General features: G+C 47.6%; 1 protein-coding gene and 1 long non-coding RNA gene across 3 annotated transcripts in view; one reads left to right on the top strand and one right to left on the bottom strand.

Moving 5' to 3' along the window:
• Window positions 1-23,097, bottom strand: part of LOC147116869 (uncharacterized) — a 101,997-nt gene that overhangs the window by 15,842 nt on the left and 63,058 nt on the right. The window contains exons 3-5 of one of the 2 annotated variants that reach the window (XM_085987312.1): window positions 4,708-4,740; window positions 4,258-4,299; window positions 478-519 (exon numbers count right to left, since the gene is read on the bottom strand). In XM_085987312.1, coding sequence (XP_085843438.1) covers window positions 478-519; window positions 4,258-4,299; window positions 4,708-4,740 — 117 coding nt within the window. The remainder of the gene's footprint in view (window positions 1-477; window positions 520-4,257; window positions 4,300-4,707; window positions 4,741-23,097) is intronic. The other variant, XM_085987313.1, reaches the window with a different exon arrangement.
• Window positions 80-5,999, top strand: LOC147116870 (uncharacterized). Its single transcript, XR_015078324.1, has 2 exons — window positions 80-1,107; window positions 4,122-5,999. It is a non-coding gene; the product is annotated as an uncharacterized LOC147116870 (long non-coding RNA).

Genomic DNA, 23,097 nt, shown 5'->3' with positions numbered 1-23,097 from the left:
GTCAAGAAGGACGAGTAAAGAAAGCTTCCTGAGCATCTGTCCCCGGGCACCTGGGATAGCTCCCCATCCCTCTCTCCCCTCACAGTTCCCGCCTCACCCCTCATGGTTTCTCACCCAAGTCCTCATCATTTAGGCGCGAGCTCTAACCGCGAGTGCCATAAGGCTGGTGGGCCACAGGGGGCCTCACAGCTTAGCTCACCCACCGACACGCCCGCCTAGCGGGAGGCTGAGGATAGCGAGGAGGAGCAGGAAGCCAGGCTGATCTTCGTTGGGACCAGTTGTAGTAACACCAGGACCATCGCCCTGGGAAACTGCGCACAGAGCGGGGAGCGACCCCTCGACACTCCTGGTGTCTACAGTCTGGCCGTGTGATGTATCCGGGGGAGGGCGGAACGGAGGGACATTATCTAATTTATTTCAAATAATTTACCATCCTGCGGAATGAGCCTATCCCTGAGCCCAGACCCTGTTACTCACAGTGTTTGGCGGAGTGTGCGGATCTCTCGTGTCTCCTGTGATCTGAAAGTTGACAGAAGCGTTGAATAAGTTTCAAAGTATAACGTTCCTCTCTGTGTTTGCTGAGTAAATTTCCCTCCCTGTTCTTTACTCCCTTTTTCCTTCTCCGCCTGGCATCTTCACAGCTCCTCCGAAGCACCGCCTGTGCCCTCCCCACTGAAGTAGTGGTCGCCAACCCTTCGGGATTGGCCTGGCGTCGCTAGGAATTAAGGATTAATCTCCAGGGAGCAAACTTGGGAGAAAAATCACAGAGACATTTAATTGAAAAAATAAATCTTTGAACACGTTTGATTATTGGTTATAAAAACGTTGGTGATGGGAAAGAAAATGCTGTTTGACTGACCGTCAAGAATCAGCCAATCGGGTAACAAAGAGTCTGTGAGCTATCTGATTGGCCTGGGATGGTGGGGCACCGTAAGGATGGACATGTTGGGCGGCCAATGGCAGGAGCGTGGGGGCGGGGCGGTTGGACGGAGGCGGCCATGGGACGAAACCTCGAGGAAGCCCGAGTCGGTGACCCTTCCCCTGGATTCACCACCAGGATGAGGCAGAGATGTGCATGTACATAGATCCCTGAAGACAGCAGGACAGGTAGATAAGGTGGTTAAGAAGGCATATGGAATACTTGCCTTCATTAGCCGAGGCACAGATTATAAGAGCAGGGAGGTTGTGATGGAGCTGTACAAAACCCTAGTTAGGCCACAGCTGGAATACTGTGTGCAGTTCTGGTCACCACACTATAGGAAGGATGTGATTGCATTGGAGAGGGTGCAGAGGAGATTCACCAGGATGTTACCTGGGCTGGAGCGCTTCAGCTATGAAGAGAGACTGGACAGGCTGGGGTTGTTTTCCTTGGAGCAGAGAAGGCTGAGGGGGGACCTGATTGAGGTGTACAAAATTATGAGGGGCATAGATAGGGTAGATAGAAAGGAACTTTTCCCCTTAGTAGAGGGGTCAATAACCAGGGGGCATAGTTTCAAGGTAAGGGGCAGGAGGTTTAGAGGGGATTTGAGGAAAAACTTTTTCACCCAGAGGGTGGTTGGAATCTGGAACTCACTGCCTGAAAGGGTGGTAGAGGCAGGAACCCTCACAACATTCAAGAAGCATTTAGATGAGCACTTGAAACGCCATAGCATACAAGGCTACGGACCAAGTGCTGGAAAATGGGATTAGAATAGACTGGACCTGATGGCCAGCGCGGACACGATGGGCCGAAGAGCCTCTTTCTGTGCTGTATAACTCTATGACTATCTATGACCAACCAGGTATGACTCATTCTCTGGGTATTCCCCCACTCCCCTTCCTGCTCCCCAGCCCCGCTCCTCCAGGAGCGTGAGATTTCATTTATGTGGAGAGACTGGAGAAGCTGGGGTTGTTTTCCTTAGAGCAGAGCAGGTTAAGAGGAGATTTGATAGAGGTTTTCAAAATCATGAGGGGCTTTGATAGAGTAAATCAGGAGAGACTGCTTCCACTGGCGGACGGGTCGGTAACCAGAGGACACAGATTGAAGATATTGGCAAAATGCCAGGACGAGATCAGAAATATTTTTACACAGCGAGTTGTTGTGATCTGGAATGCGCTGCCTGAAAGGGCGGTGGAAGCAGATTCAATAGTAACTTTGAAAAGAGAATTGGATAAATACTTGAAAAGGAGAAATTTGCAGGGCTCTGGGGAAAGAGCAGGGGAGTGGGACTAATTGGAGAGCTCTTTCAGAGAGCCGGTACAGGCACGATGGGCTCCTTCTGTGCTGTATGAGTCTGTGAAAGGGCACCAGGTTAAATTTTTGATTTATCAGCCTGCTGACACGCGATACCCCAGACAACCCCCTCTGGATAATACAAAAGCAAAATACTGCGGATGCTGGAAATCTGAAATAAAAACAGAAAATTCTGGAAATACTCAGGAGGTCAGGCAGCATCTGTGGAGAGAGAAACAGAGTTAACGTTTCAGGTCGATGACCTTGCATCAGAACTGGAAAAAGCTGGAGATGGAACAGATTTTTAAGCAAGTGTCGGGGCAGGGAAAGGGGGGAGGGGAGGAAAGAGCAAAAGGGAAGGTCTGTGAGAGGATGGAAGGCAGGAGAGATTAAGAGACAGAAGGAGATGGTAATGGGACAAGCTAAGAAACAAAAGATGGGTCTAGATGAAGTGTAAATGGCAGAATGATAGACAGCTGCCATGTGAGAGAGAGAGAAAAACAAGATAGGGACAGAGGTTATGGTCTGAAATTGTTGAACTCGATGTTGAGTCCAGAAGACTGTAAAGTGCCTAATCGAAAGATGAGGTGCTGTTCCTCGAGCTTACGCTGAGCTTCAGTGGAACAATGTAAGAGGCTGAGGGCGGTGAGGTCAGAGTGGGAGTGGAGCGGAGAATTAAAGTGACAGGCGACCGGAAGCTCAGGGTCACCCTTACGGACTGAACGGAGGTGTTCCACAAAGCAAGTGCTATTACCATTTACACCTCAACTACAGCCATCTTTTGTTTCTTAACTTGTCCCATTACCATCTCCTTTTGCCTCGCACCATTGTCCCTTTTGTCTCTTAATCTCTCCTGCCTTCCATCCTATCACAGACCTTCCCTTTTGTTCTTTCCTCCCCTCCCCCCTTTCCCTGCTCCTACACTTGCTTAAAATGGCAAGAAACTGGAAAGTACTGAAGTACAAAGGGATCTGGGGGTCCTGGTGCACGAAACTCAAAAGGTTAGTATGCAGGTGCAGCAAGTGATTAAGAAGGCCAATGGAATGTTGGCTTTCATTGCTAGGGGGATAGAATATAAAAATAGGGAGGTATTGCTTCAGTTGTACAAGGTATTGGTGAGACCGCACCTGGAATACTGCGTACAGTTTTGGTGTCCATACTTAAGAAAAGACATACTTGCTCTCGAGTCAGTACAAAGAAGGTTCACTCGGTTAATCCCGGGGATGAGGGGATGGACATATGAGGAGAGGTTGAGTAGATTGGGACTCTACTCATTGGAGTTCAGAAGAATTAGAGGCGATCTTATTGAAACATATAAGATTGTGAAGGGGTTGGATCAGGTGGATGCGGGGAGGATGTTCCTGATGATGGGTGAAACTAGAACTAGGGGGCATAGTCTTAGAATAAGGGGCTGCTCTTTCAAAACTGAGATGAGGAGGAACTACTTCACTCAGAGGGTGGTAGGTCCATGGAATATGCTGCCCCAAAAAGCTGTAGAAGCTACATCATTACATAAATTTAAAACAGAAATAGACAGTTTCCTAGAAGTAAAGGGAATTAAGGGTTACGGGGAGCGGGCAGGAATTTGGACATGAGTCTAGGTTCGGATCGGACATGGCCCTGTGGGTAGCGGAGCGGGCCCAGGGGCCGTGTAGCCTGATCCTGCTCCTATTTCCTGTGTCTAATTCTGTTAGATTCAGGAGATGGTTCTGTGATAGTAGATTGGCGGTTAGGATCAGATCAGCCATGATCTTATTGAATGGCGGAGCAGGCTCGAGGGGCCGATTGGCCTACTCCTGCTCCTATTTCTTATGTTCTTATGTTCTTAAACCTGTTCCATCTCCAGCTTTTCCCAGTTCTGACGAAGGGTCATCGACCTGAAACATTAACTCTATTTCTCTCTCCACAGATGCTGCCTGACCTGCATTTTCTGTTTTTATTCCCCTCTGGACAATAACTGGCTCAGGTGGCGTAGCAGTAAAGACCTGCTTTGCCAAAGTTGCCCACAATTCTGCAAACAAGTGAGAAGAGAAAACGCTTTCTACCTGTCAGATAATCATCATAGTCAAACTGGGTGGAGAAATCATCTGTTACAGAGAGAAAACAAAATAGAAAGAGACAGTCACAGGGAATCTCACACTCCTCAAACATTGCAATGTCCTCCCCCCAAGGAAGTACCTCATCCCTCGGCTCCGTGCTGGGCGGGAATTCGGGACGAGATATTGGACAGTGGAGAGATGTTCACTGCCCAACCCAATCCTTCCTTCACCCAGCATCTGCAGGCACACAGGAGTCTCTCCAACTGGAGTCATTGTGCAGTGGAAAAGAGCAGGAACTCTGTCTGATTTCCACCTCCCCTCCCCCTGATGTTCCCCAGGCCAGACTGTGTAAGGCTCGGAATGACTGATTGGGTCAGTTATCGTCACATCATCAACGAGATGCAATTTTTAAATTATTTCATTGTTTCCAGCTTAAAACAATGAAATAGTTCCTACCGTAATCAGAAGAGAGGGAACTTGATGAAGAGGCTGAAGGAGAAAACAAAACACTTTGAGTATCTGCCACTGAGTACCTCATCTTGAATATCTGCCCCTGAGTATCCCACCTTGAATATCTGCCCCTGAATATCTCACCTTGAATATCTTCCCCTGAGTATCTCACCTTGAATATCTGCCACTGAGTATCTCACCTTGAATATCAGCCCCTGAGTATCTCATCTTGAATATCAGCCCCTGAGTATCTCACCTTGAATATCTGCCCTGAGTTTCTCACCTTAAATATCTGCCCCTGAGTATCTCGCCTTGAATATTTGTCCCTGAGTATCTCATCTTGAATATCAGCCTCTGAGTACCTCACTTTGAATATCTGCCACTAAGTATCTCACCTTGAATATCCGTCCCTGAGTATCTCACCTTGAATATCTGTCCCTGAGTATCTCACCTTGAATATCCGCCCGAGTATCTCACCTTGGATATCAGCCCTGAGCATCTCACCTTGAATATCTACCCCTGAGTATCTCACATTGATTATATCAGCCCTGAGTATCTCACCTTGAATATCTGCTCCTGAGTTTCTCACCTTGAATATCAGCCCCTGAGCATCTCACCTTTAATAGCTGCCCTATCTGCCCTGAGTATCTCACCTTTAATATCTGCCCTGAGTATGTCACCTTTAATATCTGCCCTGATTATCTCACCTTGAATATCGGCCCCTGAGAATCTCACCTTAAATATATACCCCTGAGTATCTCACCTTGAATATCTGTCCCTGAGTATCACACCTTGACTATCTGCCCCTGAGTATCTCACCTTGAATATCAGCCCCTGAGTATCTGACGTTGAATATCTGCAATGAGTATCTCACCTTGAATATCAGCCCAACAGTCTCTCACCTTGAATATCTGCCTCTGAGTATCTCACTTTGAATATCAGGCCCTAAGTAACTCACCTTGAATATCTGCCCCGAGAATCTCACCTTGAATATCTGGCCCTAAATATCTTTCCTTGAACATCAGTGCCTGATTATCACACGTTCAATATCTGTCCCTGAGTATCTCACCTTTAATGTCTGACCTGTTGTGGTGATTATTCTTGTTTTATAAGAAGCATTGTAATTGGTTGCCTGTTTTCCTGCCTTGAGATATATGCTGTAAACTTATTGGTTAGTTGATTCCATGTGACCTGTGGTGGCCATCTTAAATTCAGTTTTCTACAGTGGTTGAGACTGGGTGCTCAACATGTACTTGCTGTTTTTTTAAGGTTAATAAAGCCTAGCTTTTGAAAGGCAATCTACTCTTTATTTCAATTTATTAACCTTTTGCTATAATGGAATGATATCTTCGACCGGAACGATTTAATGCTGACCCTAATTCTGCAGGAGTGGATGATCAATGGAAACATTGGTATCGTACATTTAAAAACTTTTTGGGTGTGTTGGATCAGCAATCTCTGAATAAGTTGGATATACTAATCAACTACATTGCTCCGGATGTGTATAAGTATATTTTGGACTGTGAAACTTATGAATTGGCTATTGCTATGTTGGAAATTTTTTTTGTTAAACCCAAAAATGAGGTATTTGCACGTCACCTTTTATCTGCCCGTAGGCAGCAGGCGGGAGAATCCTTGGATGCTTATTTACAAGCACTCCGGCGCCTTGGTGCTAACTGTAATTATAAGGCCGTGTCTGCAGAAGAACATAAGGAAGAGTCGGTACGGGATGCATTTATTAATGGATTACTGTCTAGATCAATTCGTCAGCGGTTATTAGCAAATAAGACCTTGGATCTTAAGAGTGCTTTTGAGCAAGCCTCTACATTGGATTTGGCTCAGAGAAGTTCGGATTCTTATGCTCTTTTTGATCGGCCTGCGACCGTGGTTTCGGCAGTTCCGGATGAAAGGGAGTTACGTGGATTTAATAGGAGTGGTTTACCAGATTCCGAAACAGTTTCTACTTCGGCAGCTGTTGCCTCTAGGATTCAGAAGTGTTATTTTTGCGGGAACGCCCGGCACCCCCGTCTGAAGTGCCCTGCCCGGGAGGCTGTGTGTAGTAAATGCGGCAAGGGAGGTCATTATGCACGTGTTTGCAAATCGGTTGCCTCCTCTGCGACCATTCAGCCTTTAGATAGGGCGTTTATTGCATCAGTTTCTGCCGCCTTTTCCCATGGCCTAAACAAAGCTATAGTTATGGCCCAAGTTAATGGGTTAGAAGTGAAGGCCCTTATAGATACGGGCAGTACTGAGAGCTTTATAAGTCTTCAGTTTGTGAGGGAGAAGCGTTTGAAAATTTCGCCTGTTTCCTATCAGGTGTGTATGGCTCAGACGACTCTCACCTCACAAGTAGCTGGTTGTTGCCTTGTGAAATTAATTCTCCTAGGTAATACGTATACTGATATACGCCTATCCGTTCTGCCTAATCTCTGTGCGGACATTTTGATTGGTCATGATGTGCTTCAATTACATGAGTCCCTCAGTCTTTCTTTCGGAGGAACCAAGCCACCTTTGTCTATTTGTGGATTAACTTCTTTATTCATTTCTCCATTATCACTTTTTTCCAATTTGATGCCGGACTGTAAGCCAATTGCTACCAAGTCAAGAAGGTATAGCAGTCAGGATAAAGAATTTATTAATTCTGAAGTTCAACGTCTTTTATCGGAAGGAATCATTGAACCTAGTTTTTCGCCCTGGCGGGCACAGGTAGTTGTCACCACTAATGAGAGACATAAGAAGCGAATGGTGATAGACTACTCTCAAACTATTAACAGGTATACTCAATTAGATGCGTACCCCCTGCCTAAGATTGATGAGCTTATCAATAAAGTATCTCAATATAAGGTTTTTAGCACTATTGACCTAAAGAGTGCTTATCATCAGATTCCTATCGCTAAGAGGGACAAACCATATACGGCCTTTGAAGCTGGCGGAAAGCTGTACCAGTTTTGCCGAGTACCATTCGGTGTTACTAACGGTGTCGCCTGTTTTCAACAGGCAATGGATGCTTTTATAAGTGATAACTCTCTCTCTGACACCTTCTCATATTTAGATGACATCACGGTGTGTGGCAAATCAAGGGTGGAGCACGATTTTAATCTAGAAAGATTCCTTCAAGTTGTGGAAAAAGTTGGCTTAACTTTCAATAAAGAGAAGTGTATCTTTTCGACCACCGAGGTAAATTTACTGGGGTATATTATCTCGGGAAGCAAGATTAAACCAGATCCAGAATGGCTGCAACCATTGGTTGAGTTACCTTGCCCTACTAATTCTAAGGCCTTGCAACGAGTTGTTGGACTGTTTTCTTATTATTCTAATTGGATTGCAAACTTCTCGCAGAAGATCCAGCCCCTTATTCGGGTTACGACATATCCTCTATCATGGGAGGCCAGGATGTGTTTTGATAATCTTAAAAAGGATATCCTTGGAGCAGTTGTGCATTCTATTGATGAGCAGGTTCCCTTTGTGATTGAGACGGACGCTTCCGATTTTGCAATTGGGGCTACCCTGAACCAAAATGGAAGACCTGTGGCCTTTTTCTCACGTACTCTGAGCAATAGTGAGCAGAGACATTCATCAATAGAGAAAGAGGCGTACGCAATAGTAGAAGCACTGCGTAAATGGAGACATTATTTATCTGGGCGACATTTTACGTTAGTAACTGACCAAAAATCTGTGTCCTTCATGTTTGATGTCAAACATTTCGGAAAGATTAAGAATGATAAAATAATGAGGTGGAGGATCGAGTTGGCATGCTATCATTTCGATATAGTCTATCGTCTGGGGAAGGATAATGTTGCCGCTGATGCGCTGTCGAGGGCTTATTGTTCTGTGCTTCACGGAGATACGCTTATTAATCTTCATAATGCTTTGTGCCATCCTGGTGTTACGAGGATGATACACTTCGTACGCAGTAAGAATTTGCCCTTTTCAGTTGAAGACGTCAAGCGGATGACTTCGTCATGCTCTGTCTGCGCCCGGTGTAAACCGAATTTCTTTAAGCCTCAACGAGCTCATCTTATAAAGGCTACTTCTCCCTTTGAACGCCTGAGCGTTGATTTTAAGGGGCCTCTTCCTTCAACGACTCAGAATCGATATATATTTACTGTTGTGGATGAGTTTTCAAGGTTCCCTTTTGCTTTTCCTTGTGCATATGTATCAGCTGCTACAGTTATTAAATGTCTGACTCAACTTTTTGTCATCTTTGGGATGCCTGCGTATATCCATTCAGATCAGGGAAGTTTTTTTATGCCTTCCCAGTTGAAGGAATACCTCCAGAGTCGGGGAATTTCTACTAGCAGAACTACCCCGTATAATCCCCAGGGTAATGGACAGTGCGAACGATACAATGGGGTGATCTGGAAGGCAGTTATGTTGGCTTTGACATCCCGGAACCTTAAGAATACACAGTGGGAAATGGTACTGCCTGATGCCCTGCATTCCATTAGATCATTGCTTTCAACGGCTACTAATGTGACCCCCCATGAAAGGCTCTTCAACTATCCGCGGAGATCCACTACGGGATATTCGGTACCTTCATGGCTTACTATGCAGGGACCTGTGCTGCTCCGACGCCATGTTAGACTGTCAAAGTATGATCCTTTAGCGGAGGAGGTGGAGCTATTGGAGGCAAATTCCCAATATGCTCACATTCGATTCCAAGATGGGAAAGAAAGTACGGTTTCAGTTAAAGACCAGGGGCTAGATTTTCAGTTGCTTGTGCCAGCAGTTAGCGCCTTAAGAGAAGTGATTTTCGGGCGCTATGTGTGTAGCGCCCGGGCGCAGCGCAGTTTGCGCCCCGCCCCAAATTAAGTTGCCCGTTAGCGCCGGCGCAAAGTTTAGCGGCCGCCCGGATGCGTGCGCAGAAAATGACGTCACATCCTCGTGCAACGCCCTTTGGCCGCCCCGAATCCAAACTTCAGTCGGACCGCCCCATTGTGCGGCTGGCGTCCAGAGCGTTTGTAAAATGGAACGCAACACACCCTGGGGAGCGCAAATTAAAGGGCACTCCCCCTGCACTATAAACGGCAGTCTGCATGTGTTGTGTGGAAGGATCCAGTGTGTTGTTGTGAACGGTGTATTTATGTTTCCAGCCACCACCACCACCACCACCTCCTCCTCCTCCTCCTCCTCCTCCTCCTCCTCCTGCTGTTTTCCCCCCCAGACTCTGCCTTTGAAAAAAACACATGCACCCTTCCCCTTTAAGAGCTCACTGGCACCAGAGTGTCTGCCGTGCGCTGCGCCCGAGCTCGGGTGTTGCGCTCTGCACCGCCGGCTTAGCGCCTAAAGATAGTAGTGGAACGCCTCTTTTAGAGCTCCACCAACCTCTTAGGGCGAAGCCACTGAATTTCCGGCAACGGGGCGCTACTTTGGGGCGGGCGCTAACTTCGGGCGGGCGCTAAGGTTAGCGCCCCAAAACTGTCTATACTGAAAATCTAGCCCTTAGCTCCTTGTGGTGGCCAGCCCTCTCCTGAGGACATTAACAATAGCCATAATTCAGATAATGTTGATGTCGTCACAGATACTACGAATATTTCCAATCCTATTGCAGACACTTACAATTCTCTTAGTCTGCCCCTGATGGATGTTCATGACCCTCCCAGTCTACCTTCTAATGGGACTTCCAATCCGGAAACCGTTGATAATCGGGATATTGATAGCCTCCCTGCAGAAGATATTTCTGTGTCTCCTGGTGTGGGAGGGCAAGGAACTCCATCAAGGCTAAGAAGGTCGACACGAACAAGATATCTGGTCGACCGATTAAAAATGGACTTTAAAATAATTAATAAATTAACAGTAAAATTTTAAAATTGTTGAAGGCATTATACATGTATTGCTCTAGTCATAAATAACTAATTGTAAACTGTAAAGGCTACCTAGGTTGAAGTATATTTTAAAAGGAGGGGTGAATGTGGTGATTATTCTTGTTTTATAAGAAGCATTGTAATTGGTTGCCTGTTTTCCTGCCTTGAGATATATGCTGTAAACTTATTGGTTAGTTGATTCCATGTGACCTGCGGTAGCCATCTTAAATTCAGTTTTCTACAGTGGTTGAGACTGGGTGCTCAACATGTACTTGCTGGTTTTTTAAGGTTAATAAAGCCTAGCTTTTGAAAGGCAATCTACTCTTTATTTCACCTGTGTAACTCACCTTGAATATCTGTTCCTGAGTTTCTCACCTTGAATATCAACCCCTGAGTATCTCACCTTTAATATCTGCCCTGAGTATCTCACCTTTAATATCTGGCCTGAGTATCTCACCTTTAATATCTGCCCTGAGTATCTCACCTTCAATATCTGCCCCTGAGGGTCTCACCTTGAATACCTGCCCCTGAACATCTCACCTTGAATATCAGCCCCTGATTATCTCACCTTGAATATCTGCCCCGGAGTAAATCACCTTGAATATCTGCCCTGAGCATCTCACCTTGAATATCAGCCCTGAGTATCTCACCTTGAATATCTGCCCCTGAGTATCTCACCTTGAATATATACCCCTGAGTATCTCACCTTGAATATATACCCCTGAGTATCTCACCTTGAATATCAGCCCCTGAGTATCTCTCCTTCAATATCTGCCCCGAGAATCTCACCTTGAATATCTGGCCCTAAATATCTTTCCTTGAATATCAGTCCCTGAGTATCTCAACTTGAATATCAGCCCTGTGTATCTCACCTTGAATATCTGCCCCATGAATATCTTTCCTTGAACATCAGTGCCTGATTATCGCAACTTGTATATCTGTCCCTGAGTATCTCACCTTTAATGTCCGACCTGAGTAACTCACCTTGAATATCTGTTCCTGAGTTTCTCACCTTGAATATCAGCCCCTGAGTATCTCACCTTTAATATCTGCCCTGAGTATCTCACCTTTAATATCTGCCCTGAGTATCTCACCTTCAATATCTGCCCCTGAGGATCTCACCTTGAATATCTGCCCTGGAGTATCTCACCTTGAATATCTGCCCTGAGCATCTCACCTTGAATATCAGCCCTGAGTATCTCACCTTGAATATCTGCCCCATAGTACCTCACCTTGAATTTATACCCCTGAGTATCTCAACTTGAATATCTGCCCCTGAGTATCTCATCTTCAATATCTGCCCCTGAGTATCTCACCTTGAATATCAGCCCCTGAATATCTCCCATTGAATATCAGCCCCTGAATATCTCACCTGGAATATCTGCCCCTGAGTATCTCACCTTGAATATCAGCACTGGGTATCTCACACTGAATATCTACCACTGAGTATCTCACGTTAAATATCAGCCCCTTAGTATCTCCTCTTGAATATCTACCCCTGAGTATATTACCCTGAATATCTACCCCTGAGTATCTCATCTTGAATATCAGCCCCTGAATATCTCACCTTGAATATCAAACCTGAGTATCTCACCTTGAATATCAGGCCCTGAGTATCGCACCTTGAATATCTATGCCTGAGTATCTCACGTTGATTATATCAGCCCTGAGACTCTCACCTTGAATATCAGTCCCTGAGTATCTCAACTTGAATATCAGCCCTGTATATCTCACCTTGAATATCTGCCCCATGAATATCTTTCCTTGAACATCAGTGCCTGATTATTACACCTTGTATATCTCTCCCTGAGTATCTCACCTTTAATGTCTGACCTGAGTAACCCACCTTGAATATCTGCTCCTGAGTTTCTCACCTTGAATATCAGCCCCTCAGTATCTCACCTTTAATATCTGCCCTGAGTATCTCACCTTTAATATCTGCCCTGAGTATGTCACCTTGAATATCTGCCCCTGAGTATCTCACCTTGAATATTTGCCCCTGAGTATGTCAACTTGAATATCAGCCCTGGAGTATCTCACCTTGAATATCTACCCCTGAGTATCTCACCTTGAATGTCAGCCCCTGAGTATCTCACCTTGAATATCAGCCCCTGAATATCTCGCCTTGTATATCTACCCCTGAGAATCTCACCTGGAATATCAGGCCCTGAGTACCTCACCCTGAATATCTGTCCCTGAGTATTTCATCTTGAATATCTACCCCTGAGCATCTCACCTTGAATGTCAGCCCCTGAGTATCTCACCTTGAATATCAGCCCCTGAATATCTCACCTTGAATATCTGCACCTGAGTATCTCGCCTTGTATATCTGCCCCTGAGAATCTCACCTGGAATATCAGCCCCTGTGTAACTCGCCTTGAGTATCTACCCCTGAGTATCTCACCTTGAATATCAGCCTCTGCGTACCTCACCTTGAATATCAGACGCTGAGTATCTCACCTTGATTATTAGCCCCTGAATATCTCACCTTGAATATCTGCCACTGAGTATCTTACCTTGAATATCTACCCCTGAGCATCTCACCTTGTATATCAGCCCCTGAGTATCTCACCTTCAATATCTGCCCTGAGTACCTCACCTTCAATATCTGTCCTTGAGTATCTCACCTTCAATATCTGTCCCTGAGTATCTCACCTTGAATATCTGTCCCTGAGTATCTCACCTTGAATATCAGCCCCTGAGTATCTCACCTTGAATATGTGTCCCTGAGTATCTCATGTTGAAAATCTGCCCCTGAGTATCTCACCTTGAATACCTGCCCCTGAGTAACTCACCTTGAATATCAGCCCCTGATTATCTCACCTTGAATATCTGTCCCTGAGTAACACACCTTGGATATCTGTCCCTGAGTATTTCACCTTCAATATCTGTCCCTGAGCATCTCACCTTGAATATCTACCCCTGAGTATCTCACCTTGAATAACAGCCCCTGAATATCTCACTGTGAATATCAGCCCTGAGCTGCCCACCTTGAATATCTACCCCTGAGTTTCTCACCCTAAATATCAGCCCTGAGTGTCTCACCTTGAATATCAGCCCCTGAGTATCTCAACTTGAATATCAGCCCTGAGTATCTCACCTTGAATATCTGGCCCTGAATACCTATCCTTGAACATTAGCCCCTGATTATCACACCTTAAATATCTGTCCCTGAGTATCTCACCGTTAATGCCTGACCTGAGTATCTCACCTTGAATATCTGCCCAAGAGTATCTCACCTTGAGTATCAGCCCCTGAGTATCTCACCTTCAATATCTGCCGCTGTGTATATCACCTTGAATACCTGCCCCTGAGTATCTCACCTTGAATATCTGCCCCTGAGTATCTCACCTTGAATATCTACCCCTGAGTATCTCACCTTGAATATATACCCCTGAGTATCTCACCTTGAATATCTCTCCCTGAGTATCTCACCTTGAATATTTGTCCCTGAATATCTCACCTTGAATATCTGTCCCTGCGTATCACACCTTGCATATCTGCCCCTGAGTACCTGACGTTGAATATCTGCGATGAGTATCTCACCTTGAATATCAGCCCCTGAGTCTCTCACCTTGAATATCTGCCTCTGAGAATCTCACTTTGAATATCAGCCCCTGAGTATCACACCTTGAATATCTGCCCCTGTGTATATCACCTTGAATACCTGCCCCTGAGTATCTCGCCTTGATTATTAGCCCCTGAATATCTCACCGTGAATATCTGCCACTGAGTAACTCACCTTGAATACCTACCCCTGAGCATCTCACCTTGAATATCAGCCCCTGAGTATCTGACGTTGAATATCTGCAATGAGTATCTCACCTTGAATATCAGCCCAACAGTCTCTCACCTTGAATATCTGCCTCTGAGTATCTCACTTTGAATATCAGCCCCTGAGTATCTCACCTTCAATATCTGCCCCGAGAATCTCACCTTGAATATTTGGCCCTAAATATCTTTCCTTGAACATCAGTGCCTGATTATCACACGTTCAAAATCTGTCCCTGAGTATCTCACCTTTAATGTCTGACCTGAGTAACTCACCTTGAATATCTGTTCCTGAGTTTCTCACCTTGAATATCAGCCCCTGAGTATCTCACCTTTAATATCTGCCCTGAGTATCTCACCTTTAATATCTGCCCTGAGTATCTCACCTTCAATATCTGCCCCTGAGGATCTCACCTTGAATATCTGCCCTGGAGTATCTCACCTTGAATGCTGCCCTGAGCATCTCACCTTTAATATCAGCCCTGAGTACCTCACCTTGAATATCTGCCCCATAGTATCTCACCTTGAATATATACCCCTGAATATCTCACATTGAATATCTACCCCTGAGTATCTCACGTTGAATATCAGCCCTGAGTATCTCACCTTGTGGCCTAGAAATTCAGTATAGCCACTTTTGGGGCGCTAAAGTCGGGCGGCCGCTAAAGTTTGCACCCGGCGCAAAGTCGCGCCCCCTTCGCCGATATTCAGTCGCATCGCCCCAAGAGGTTGCTGCTGCGCTAAAACAGGCGATGCACAACTATCTTTAGGCGCTAAGCCGGCGGTGCTGAGCGATACCCCCGAGGCCGGGCGCAGCGCCGGTGCGGCGAGTTCTTGATTGACGGCAGACACTCTGGCGCCGGTCAGCTCTTAAAGGGGGAGGGTTGATTTGTTTGCCTGCCACGCCCTGCACACTGCAGCCCTCAACCTAGGCCTGACCACTTCAGCTTCACCTGCACAACACCCAGGGCTATGCAGAAGGCCAGGGAGAGAGCGCAGCGCTTCAGCGATGGTGACCTGAGGCTGCTGGTTGGCGGAGTGGAGCGCAGGCGCCATGTTCTGTTTCCAGAAGGTGGCAAGAGGCCGCTGCCCAGCGCCTACCGGAAAGCCTGGAGGGAGGTCTCCAGCAGGGTGTCTTCCAACAGCGTGGTTGCCAGGACTCCTGTGCAATGCCGGAAGAAGTTCAACGACCTCACTCGGGTTGTCAGGGTGAGTACCCTTTCCAGTGTCCTCCTCATCCTTGCATGTGCACCTCACTTTATGGGCAAAGGGACCTGAAAGCCCTAATGGCCAGCCCTCATCCAGCAGCTATGGGACTGGCATGAAAATCACTTGCACATTCAGCACTTTACACACTGTACAAGCTATTCGACCATGGGAGGCATTGCAGACAAGATCAGGGCTACACACTGTACAAGCTATTCGACCATGGGAGGCATTGCAGACAAGATCAGGGCTACACACTGTACAAGCTATTCGACCATGGGAGGCAGTGCAGACAAGATCAGGGCTACACACTGTACTTAGAGGCCGTCCTTTCTCTTGCAGGCCAAGGTGGCGCACAACCGGCGCAACCGAACTGAGACCGGGGGAGGCCGTCCTGACCTCAAAGAGCTCTCCGACCTCGACCAGCGTGTGGAGCGCATTATGGCAGGCCGGCTGATTGGCCCCGTCGCCAGTGGAGATGCCGACCCTGTTCTGGGCACCAATGGTAAGGGCATCACCTTTTGGACCTCTCTCGTTCCACTTGCGCATGAGATCAGCATCCTTTGCCACTGTCCGACCAATGCGGTGAATGGCAGCACTCATGCCTCCCTCGCTGCCGCCCTGTCCTCACTCTAAAGCTACTCTTGTGCCTTCCTGCTTTCAGATGGTGAATCGCCAGGTGAGGAGGCGGGCCCTCAAGCTGCCACTGTCAGCGCTTCAGAATACGAGGAGGAGGAAGAGGAAGCTGGCCCATCAGTGCCACCTCAGCCGCGCCAGCCCATGGCGATGTAGGGGATACATCTTCCCTGGAGGGGAGCCGGGGGGAAGGGTCGGGGGAGAGTGAAGCTCCGGAGCCCAGCGGCCTGCAGCAACGCGGGAGGGGTGGGGAAGCTCGGCGGACTTCTCCCCAGAAGGTGAGTGCGGCCTCCAGTCCTGCGATGGTGAGCGCAGAGGAGGTGCGCCTCCTAGAGGAAATGGCCGTCCAGGCTGAGTGCAGGCACACTGAGCTCATGGCTGCAGTGGCAAGGATGCCTGACTCCATAGAGCCTCTGTCAAGGAGTGTGCAGCAATTCGGAGCAGCACAGGCCAGGAGTCTGCAACAATTCAGTGCAGCACAGGCCAGGAGTCTGGAACAATTCAGTGCAGCACAGGCCAGGAGTATGCAGGACTTCGCGGCAGCACAGTCGGCTTCTAGCCAAGTGCTCAGTCGTGCCGTCCATTCACTGGCTGGTGTCATGCGGACACAGACCAGGGCCACACGGGCACTAACTGCTGCCACCCTCACTGGATCAGCCAGGCATCGCCAGGGCACCCGCCGCGCAGCAGCAGCCCAGCAGTCTGTCCTTCAGCTGTTTGCTGCGCATGCTGCAGTGCTGGCCCGTGCGAGTGCCACTGTATCAGGCGACCAGCGAGCACCTGCGATCTGCCAGGTTGGCACCATTCCTGCAGCCGACACTGCCACTCCGCCATTGCAGCTGCCACGAGCCGCTGGACAGATTGCTGCCACCCAGCCAGAGTTGGAGCAGTCAGCAGCCGGCCACTCCAAGGCCAGAGCTGGTGCAGGCCGACCCCCAAGGGCATCTGCCGTCTCGCCATCTGCCCCTCAGCAGCCTTCCCCCAGCCTTGCTGCAGCCACTGGGCTCCCATTGAGGAGGAGCTGCAGGGCGGGCAGGGGCCAGGCAAGGATGCGAAAGGCATCGCCCTTGCAGGGCAAAAAGTAGAAGGTATGCTCAAATGCCTGTTGTGTTTTTGTAAGGCCGAGACTGGTGTCTTTCTTTCTTTTTGTAAGGCCGAGACTGGTAGTTTTGTGTTTTTGGAGGGGGCTTCTCCACATGAGCATGTAATGTGGGAAGGGCAGAGGTTTTCAATAAATTATTGTTGTTAAATTGCAGTGTGCATGGTTTTTTGGTTAAGTCCTGGTTGCCCTGCTCGGCTGAGGGCTTGTGGAGCGGCTACATTCATCTGCTGACATTGGCACAAGCCATTCCCTGAGAGGGGGCCTAGAACCGACGTTCAGTAAGCCGGCAACGGGCGGCCCTTGCACTTTGTGCCTCCCTCCTGTGCTGGTCCTCCTCCTCCTCCTCCTCCTCCTCCTCCTCCTCCTCCTCCTCCTCCTCCTCCTCCTGAGGTGGCCCTCCAATCTCTAGTGGCAGTGCCTGAGTCCTGCGGATAGCCAGGTTGTGCAGCATGCAGCAAACGACCACGAAATGGGAGACTCACTCCGGCGAATACTGTAGGGCTCCACCGGAACAATCCAGACAGCGGAACCGTTGCTTCAGGACGCCGATTGTTTGTTCGATGATGTTCCTGGTCGCTTGATGGCTCTCGTTGTATCCCTCTTCAGCAGGGGTGCTGGGCGCACGGAGCGGGGTCATCAGCCAGGTAAACAAAGGGTACCTTTGTCCCCGATAAGCCATCCTCGTGGGTGAGGCTGTGCCTGGAACATGTCTGCCACAGAAGTCTGTCGCAGGATGAAGGCATCGTGGCTGCTGCCTGGAAAGCGGGCATTGACAGCTAGGATGAGCTGCCTGTGGTCACACACCAGCTGGACGTTCAGCGAATGGTAGCCCTTCCGGTTGCGGTAATCCTTGGCATTCTCCAGAGGTGCCCGCAAAGCCACATGCGTGCAGTCAATGGCGCCCTGGAACATGGGGAAGCCCGCGAATGCTGCAAAGCCCATTGCACGCTGTTGCTGCTTGGCAAGGGCCATGGAGAAGGAGATGAACTGACGTCTCCTTTTGAAAAGGGCATTGGTCACCTGGCGGATGCAGCAATGCACGGCGAACTGGGAGATGTTGGCAATGTCCCCAGTAGCGGATTGGAAGGAGCCGGTGGCATAGAAGTTGAGAGCCACCGTCACCTTCACTTCCACCAACAGAGACGTCCTGCTCCTCAGCTGTGGCTGCAGATCACCGCCAAGCAGCTGGCAGATCTCTGTGACCACGTCCCTTCTGAATCGCAGCCTCCGAACACACTGCTCCTCAGACATGTTGAGATAGGAGAACTGCTGGTGGTATACCCTGGGTGGGTAAGGTCTCCTTTCCCGACGCCTGTTGCCCCCTCTCCATCTAGCCAGGGCTGCCACTCTCTCACGGCGTCTGTGAGCCCTTTGGATGTAATTGAGAAAGCCAGCGTTGACACCCATTGCAGCCCCCATAATATGCTGGCAAACAATGAGATGTCAATGAAGGCAAAGACTAGTGGAAAGCTGTGGCCTGAAGCCAAAAGTACCTGTCCGAGTGTTGGGCCAAAGCAGAAAGCTATCTACCTTGGTCTCTCTCCAAAGATCCGTTTCTCAAGAAGGAGTGCTGCGAAATGGCAGCCTTTTATAGTGCAGGAGGAGTGCCCTTTAATTTGCGCCCCCCGCGCCCCGCATCGGCTGAGCACCGTTCCACTCTAACAGTCGCTAGGGGTGCCAGGCGCACAATGGGGCGTCACCACTGAAGTTCCGGCTGGGGACGCACAAAGGGCGTTGCACGAGGAAATGACGTCATGATCTGCGCGCGCAGCTGAGCGTGCGCAAAGACTTTGCGCCGCCGCTAAATCTCTAGTGAAGTTGGGGCGAGGCGCAGATCGTGCTGCGCCCGGGCGCTAGCCGCCTAGCGCCCGACATCTACTCCTCCTAAGGCGCTAACGGCTGGCGCAACCAACTGAATTTCTAGGCCTGAATATCTACCCTTGAGTATCTCATCTTGAATATCAGCCCCTGAATATCTCACCTTGAATATCAGACCTGAGCATCTCACCTTGAATATCAGGCCCTGAGTATCGCACCTTGAATATCTATGCCTGAGTATCTCACGTTGATTATATCAGCCCTGAGAATCTCACCTTGAATATCAGTCCCTGTGTATCTCACCTTGAATATCTGCCCCATGAATATCTTTCCTTGAACATCAGTGCTTGATTATCACACCTTGTATATCTCTCCCTGAGTATCTCACCTTTAATGTCTGACCTGAGTAACTCACCTTGAATATCTGCTCCTGAGTTTCTCACCTTGAATATCAGCCCCTGAGTATCTCACCTTGAATATCAGCCCTGTGTATCTCACCTTGAATAGCTGCCCCATGAATATCTTTCCTTGAACATCAGTGCCTGATTATCACACCTTGTATATCTCTCCCTGAGTGTCTCACCTTTAATGTCTGACCTGAGTAACACACCTTGAATATCTGCTCCTGAGTTTCTCACCTTGAATATCAGCCCCTGAGTGTCTCACCTTTAATATCTGCCCTGAGTATCTCACCTTTAATATGTGCCCTGAGTATCTCACCTTGAATATCTGCCCCTGAGTATCTCACCTTGAATATTTGCCCCTGAGTATGTCAGCTTGAATATCAGCCCTGGAGTATCTCACCTTGAATATCTACCCCTGAGTATCTCACCTTGAATATCAGTCCCTGAGTATCTCAACTTGAATATCAGCCCTGTGTATCTCACCTTGAATATCTGCCCCATGAATATCTTTCCTTGAACATCAGTGCTTGATTATCACACCTTGTATATCTCTCCCTGAGTATCTCACCTTTAATGTCTGACCTGAGTAACTCACCTTGAATATCTGCTCCTGAGTTTCTCACCTTGAATATCAGCCCCTGAGTATCTCACCTTGAATATCAGCCCTGTGTATCTCACCTTGAATAGCTGCCCCATGAATATCTTTCCTTGAACATCAGTGCCTGATTATCACACCTTGTATATCTCTCCCTGAGTGTCTCACCTTTAATGTCTGACCTGAGTAACACACCTTGAATATCTGCTCCTGAGTTTCTCACCTTGAATATCAGCCCCTGAGTGTCTCACCTTTAATATCTGCCCTGAGTATCTCACCTTTAATATGTGCCCTGAGTATCTCACCTTGAATATCTGCCCCTGAGTATCTCACCTTGAATATTTGCCCCTGAGTATGTCAGCTTGAATATCAGCCCTGGAGTATCTCACCTTGAATATCTACCCCTGAGTATCTCACCTTGAATGTCAGCCCCTGAGTATCTCGAATATCAGCCCCTGAATATCTCACCTTGAATTTCTGCACCTGAGTATCTCGCCTTGTATATCTGCTCCTGAGTATCTCACCTTAAATATCAGCCCCTGAATATCTCACCTTGAATATCTGCACCTGAGTATCTTGCCTTGTATATCTGCCCCTGAGAATCTCACCTGGAATATCAGGCCCTGAGTACCTCACCCTGAATATCCGTCCATGAGTATCTCACCTTGAATGTCAGCCCCTGAGTATCTCACCTTGAATATCAGCCCCTGAATATCTCACCTTGAATATCTGCACCTGAGTATCTCGCCTTGTATATCTGCCCCTGAGAATCTCACCTGGAATATCAGCCCCTGAGTATCTCGCCTTGAATATCTACCCCTGTGTATCTCACCTTGCATATCAGCCTCTGTGTACCTCACCTTGAATATCAGTCCCTGAGTATCTCACCTTGATGATTAGCCCCTGAATATCTCACCTTGAATATCTGCCACTGAGTATCTCAGCTTGAATATCTACCCCATAGCATCTCACCTTGAATATCAGCCCCTGAGTATCTCACCTTCAATATCTGCCCCTGAGTATCTCACCTTGAATATCTACCCCTGAGTATCTCAACTTGAATATCTGTCCCTGAGTATCCCACCTTGAATATTTGTCCCTGAGTATCTCACCTTGAATATTTGTCCCTGAGTATCTCACCTTGAATATCTGTCCCTGCGTATCACACCTTGAATATCTGCCCCTGAGTACCTGATGTTGAATATCTGTGAGGAATATCTCACCTTGAAGATCAGCTCCTGAGTGTCTCACCTTGAATATCAGCCCCTGAGTATCTCACCTTGAATATCTACCCCTGAGTATCTCACCTTGAATATCTGCCCCTGAGAATTTCACCTTGTATATCTACTCCTGACTATCTTGCATTGCATACCAGCCCCTGTGTATCTCACCTTGAATATCAGCACCTGAGTATATCACCTTTAATATCTGAACTGAATATCACACCTTGAATATCTATCCCTGTGTGTCTTGCCTTGAATATCTGCCCCTGAGCATCTGACTTTCAATATCATCCCCTGAGTATCTCACCTTCAATATCAGCCCCTGAGTATCTCACCTTGAATATCTGCCCCTGAGTATATCACCGTGAATATCAGCCACTGAGTATCTCACCTTTAATATCAGCCCCTGAGTATCTCACCTTTAATATCTGACCTGAGTATCTCACCTTGAATATCTGTCCCTGAGTATCTCACCTTGAATATCTGTCCCTGCGTATCACACCTTGTATATCAGCCCCTGAGTCTCTCACCTTGAATATCTGCCTCTGAGCATCTCACTTTGAATATCAGCCCCTGAGTATCACACCTTGAATACCTGCCCCTGTGTGTATCACCTTGAATACCTGCCCCTGAGTATCGCACCTTGATTATCAGCCCCTGATTATCTCACCTTGAATATCTGTCCCTGAGTAACACACCTTGAATATCTGTCCCTGAGTATTTCACCTTCAATATCTGTCCCTGAGTATCTCACCTTGAATATCTACCCCTGAGTATCTCACCTGAATAACAGCCCCTGAATATCTCACTGTGAATATCAGCCCTGAGCTGCTCACCTTGAATATCAGCCCCTGAGTATCTCAACTTGAATATCAGCCCTGAGTATCTCACCTTGAATATCTGGCCATGAATACCTATCCTTGAACATTAGCCCCTGATTATCTCACCTTCAATATATACCCCTGAGTATCTCATCTTCAATATCTGTCCCTGAGTATCTCACCTTCAATTTCTGTCCCTGAGTATCTCACCTTCAATATCTGTCCCTGAGTATTTCACTTTGAATATCAGCCCCTGAGAATCTCACCTTGAATACGTGCCCCTGAGTATCTCACATTGAAATCCTGCCCCTGAGTATCTCACCTTGAATTCCTGCTCCTGAGTAACTCACCTTGAATATCAGCCCCTGATTATCTCACCTTGAATATCTGTCCCTGAGTAACACACCTTGAATATCTGTCCCTGAGTATTTCACCTTCAATATCTGTCCCTGAGCGTCTCACCTTGAATATCTACCCCTGAGTATCTCACCTTGAATATCAGCCCCTGAATATCTCACCGTAAATATCAGCCCTGAGCTTCTCACCTTGAATATCTACCCCCGAGTATCTCACCTTGAATATCAGCCCCTGAATATCTCACCTTGTATATCAACCATGTGTATCTCTCCTTGAATAGAAGCCCCTGAGTATCTCAACTTGAATATCAGCCCTGAGCATCTCACCTTGAATATCTGCCCCTGAATATCTTTCCTTAAACATTAGCCCCTGATTATCACACCTTAAATATCTGTCCCTGAGTATCTCACCTTTAATGTCTGACCTGAGTATCTCACCTTGAATATCTGCCCAAGAATATCTCACCTTGAATATCAGCCCCTGAGTATCTCACCTTCAATATCTGCCCCTGTGTATATCACCTTGCATATCAGCACCTGAGTATCTCACCTTGAATATCTGCCCCTGAGTATCTCACCTTGAATATCTACCCCTGAGTATCTCAACTTGAATATATACCCCTGAGTATCTCACCTTGAATATCTGTCCCTGAGTATCTC

Source organism: Somniosus microcephalus, chromosome 5 (genome assembly GCF_052327205.1).
Source record: "Somniosus microcephalus isolate GS21.2 chromosome 5, FLI_Smic_1.0, whole genome shotgun sequence".
In the NCBI taxonomy this organism is placed as follows: Eukaryota; Metazoa; Chordata; class Chondrichthyes; order Squaliformes; family Somniosidae; genus Somniosus; species Somniosus microcephalus.
The sequence above is the reverse complement of the archived record's forward strand: the minus strand, read 5'-3'. Positions and strand labels throughout refer to the sequence as shown.